The sequence below is a fragment of the Dictyostelium discoideum genome (assembly GCF_000004695.1).
Source record: "Dictyostelium discoideum AX4 chromosome 1 chromosome, whole genome shotgun sequence".
NCBI classification, from domain to species: Eukaryota; Evosea; class Eumycetozoa; order Dictyosteliales; family Dictyosteliaceae; genus Dictyostelium; species Dictyostelium discoideum.
In genome coordinates, this window is record NC_007087.3 from 3,950,420 (window position 1) to 3,952,919 (window position 2,500).

The following is a 2,500-nucleotide window of genomic DNA, read 5'->3' on the forward strand; positions in this document are numbered from 1 at the left end:
AATCTTAAACTCCCCAGACAGAGCTTGCAACTTAGCCAAGACTGCATTCGATGATGCCATTGCCGAATTAGATACCCTCTCTGAAGATTCATACAAAGATTCAACTCTCATTATGCAATTATTACGTGATAATCTTACTTTATGGACCTCTGACGTTCATAATATGGAAAAAAATCAAGATGGTGACGACGATCAAAATGAACCAGGAATGTAAATAAATTAAAAAAATCAAATAATAATTTTTTAAACAAACCAAAAAAAAAAAAAACCAAAAAAAAAAAAAAACAAATGTAAAGTTAAATTAATATATACACACTAAGAAAAGAAAAAAAAAATAAGAAAAAAAAAAAGAAAAAAACAAAACTTTTTAAAAAAAAAAATAAAAAAAAATAAAAAATTTTAAAAAAAAAAAAAAAAACACTTAACCCTTTTAGCTTTATTCTTTTTTTGATTTAAATAATATTAACAATAAATAAAAAAAAAAATTTTAAAACAAAAAATCAAAAACAATTTTTCTATTTTTGTGGTAACTTTTTTTTTTTATTTTTTTTATTCTATTTTTGGGTTTGATCGCCGAATCTCCTATTTAAATTCTTTTTTTTTTATTTTTATTTTTCGTTTTTGGTTAAATCTTAAAACAACACAAAATAAACTCACACTAACATCTAGCAAAACTAAAAAGATTATAAACAGACCTATTTTATCTTGAGTTATATAAAATCTTGCCAACTCCAAGCCAAAATTCCATCCCATTTAAAGAAATTAAAAAGAATAAATGTATTAAAGGAAAAGGTCTTGAGGATATCAAAAGCACCAATCTTCATCTACAAATCACAGGTAGAAACAGAAGGCCATTTGTTCACAGGTAGAAACAGAAGGCCATTTGTTCATACTATACCAACCGACGATCGACTTGCTCATATAAGGCTATTAGACGTTTGACAGCCATGGGAAAAAAACTCTTAATTTTTTAAAAAAAAATACTTCAAACTACTCTTTATTTTTATAGACCCATTCACAACAAATTCAAAATGTGGGACTTTGTTAAAAGTGAGAATTTTTATAAGGAAAAAAAAAATTTTGCTTTTATGCCTATGTTTTAAACAATTAAAACCAGTTTATTCCAAAATAAAATTAAAAATAAATATTTAAGAGTCTTTTTAAATTGTGTGTATTTTGTTAAAATAAAAAAATAAAAAAAAAATTAATCCAAACCCACAAAATTTTATTTTTCTTTTTTTAAAAAAATGCCATAATTTGTTGTGATAGTTGATAAAATAAATTTTAAAAAAAAAAAACCAAATCAAAATTCAAAATTAAAAAATGACTTATACTAAACCCTTCACCAAGAGTAAAAATCCAAAAATATAATTAGGACAAACATCTCAAAGAGAAGGAACAAAAAATGCATTATCCAATTCCAGTTTTTTTTAAAAAAAAAAAAAATGCCAAAAATTTTGTGTGTGGATAAAAATAGAATATGAAAATCATTCAAGTTTGTGCACTTTTTAAAATTTGAAAATTGTCAATATTATTTTTATTCTATTGGATCCCCATATAAAATATTTATAATTACAAAAAAGTGCGCAAACTTGGATGATTCTTACAATAATTTAAATAAAATTTCATCCTGAATAAAGAAAAATGAAATAATTACTTATTTAAAAAAAAATAAAATCCTTTTTCTTTTTATTAAATTTATATTTTATTTTTTTTTTTATTTTTTTTTTGTTTTTTTTTTTTATTTATTTTTATATTAAATTAAGAATTAAAAGATTAATGAGCATATGGTTGAGCTCTACGAGAATTTGTATTAATTGATTTAGTACCAGTGTAACTTGTATCTTTTCTTTCAGCGGTTTGAATAACATTTGATCTTTTCTTGGTGGCTTTTTCGAATCTATTACGTTGACGAAGATGTGGAGTTCTATTTTCTCTACTACGTTGTCTAGTGAGACCTCTATTCTTTTCAATGCTCTTACTGACTTTTCTTTTATCACCTTCTTTATGAGAGAAATCTTTAGAGGTATCAAAATTATTTGTACGTGGAATACCATCGTATTGTGGTTCTTGAGATTTGTTGTTGTTGTTGAAACTATCAATATCGTCATCTGATTCACCACCACTTTCAACTTCATCATCTCTGGAACGATTGAAATCTCTTTTATTTTGTTTTTCTGGTAATGGTATATCTTCATCTGCTGAACGAGCACGTTTATTTCTACCCAATTCATTATTTAAAATTGATGCCATTCTCTTCTTTCTCAAGTAGTCTTGATTCTCTTTTGCTTCTTTATCATCTTCATTCTCCATGAGTGAAGTGAGATCACTAAAATCTGCCAAGTCATTAAGACCATCTGATAATTTCTTTTGTTTAGATTTCATTGCTTTTTGTTCTTTCTTTGATAACATAACACGAGTGTAATTTGATTCTTCATAGTTTTTAAGTGCTCTTTCATCATCCTCTTCATCATCACCATGATATCTGCTACTGCTACCA

At 25.2% G+C, this 2,500-nt stretch overlaps 2 protein-coding genes across 2 annotated transcripts in view; one reads left to right on the top strand and one right to left on the bottom strand.

Moving 5' to 3' along the window:
- The window catches only part of fttB (hypothetical protein), a gene marked incomplete at both ends in the record, with an annotated part of 962 nt that extends 748 nt beyond the window's left edge, over positions 1 to 214 (top strand). The window contains one exon of the mRNA XM_001134475.1: positions 1 to 214. This exon is cut by the window's left edge and continues 484 nt beyond it. Within this exon, the coding sequence (XP_001134475.1) occupies positions 1 to 214 (214 nt within the window).
- A 1,562-nt stretch (positions 215 to 1,776) lies between these two features.
- sas10 (U3 snoRNP protein) overlaps positions 1,777 to 2,500 on the bottom strand; it is a gene marked incomplete at both ends in the record, with an annotated part of 2,385 nt that continues 1,661 nt past the window's right edge. Inside the window, one exon of the mRNA XM_641348.1 lies at positions 1,777 to 2,500. This exon is cut by the window's right edge and continues 529 nt beyond it. Within this exon, the coding sequence (XP_646440.1) occupies positions 1,777 to 2,500 (724 nt within the window).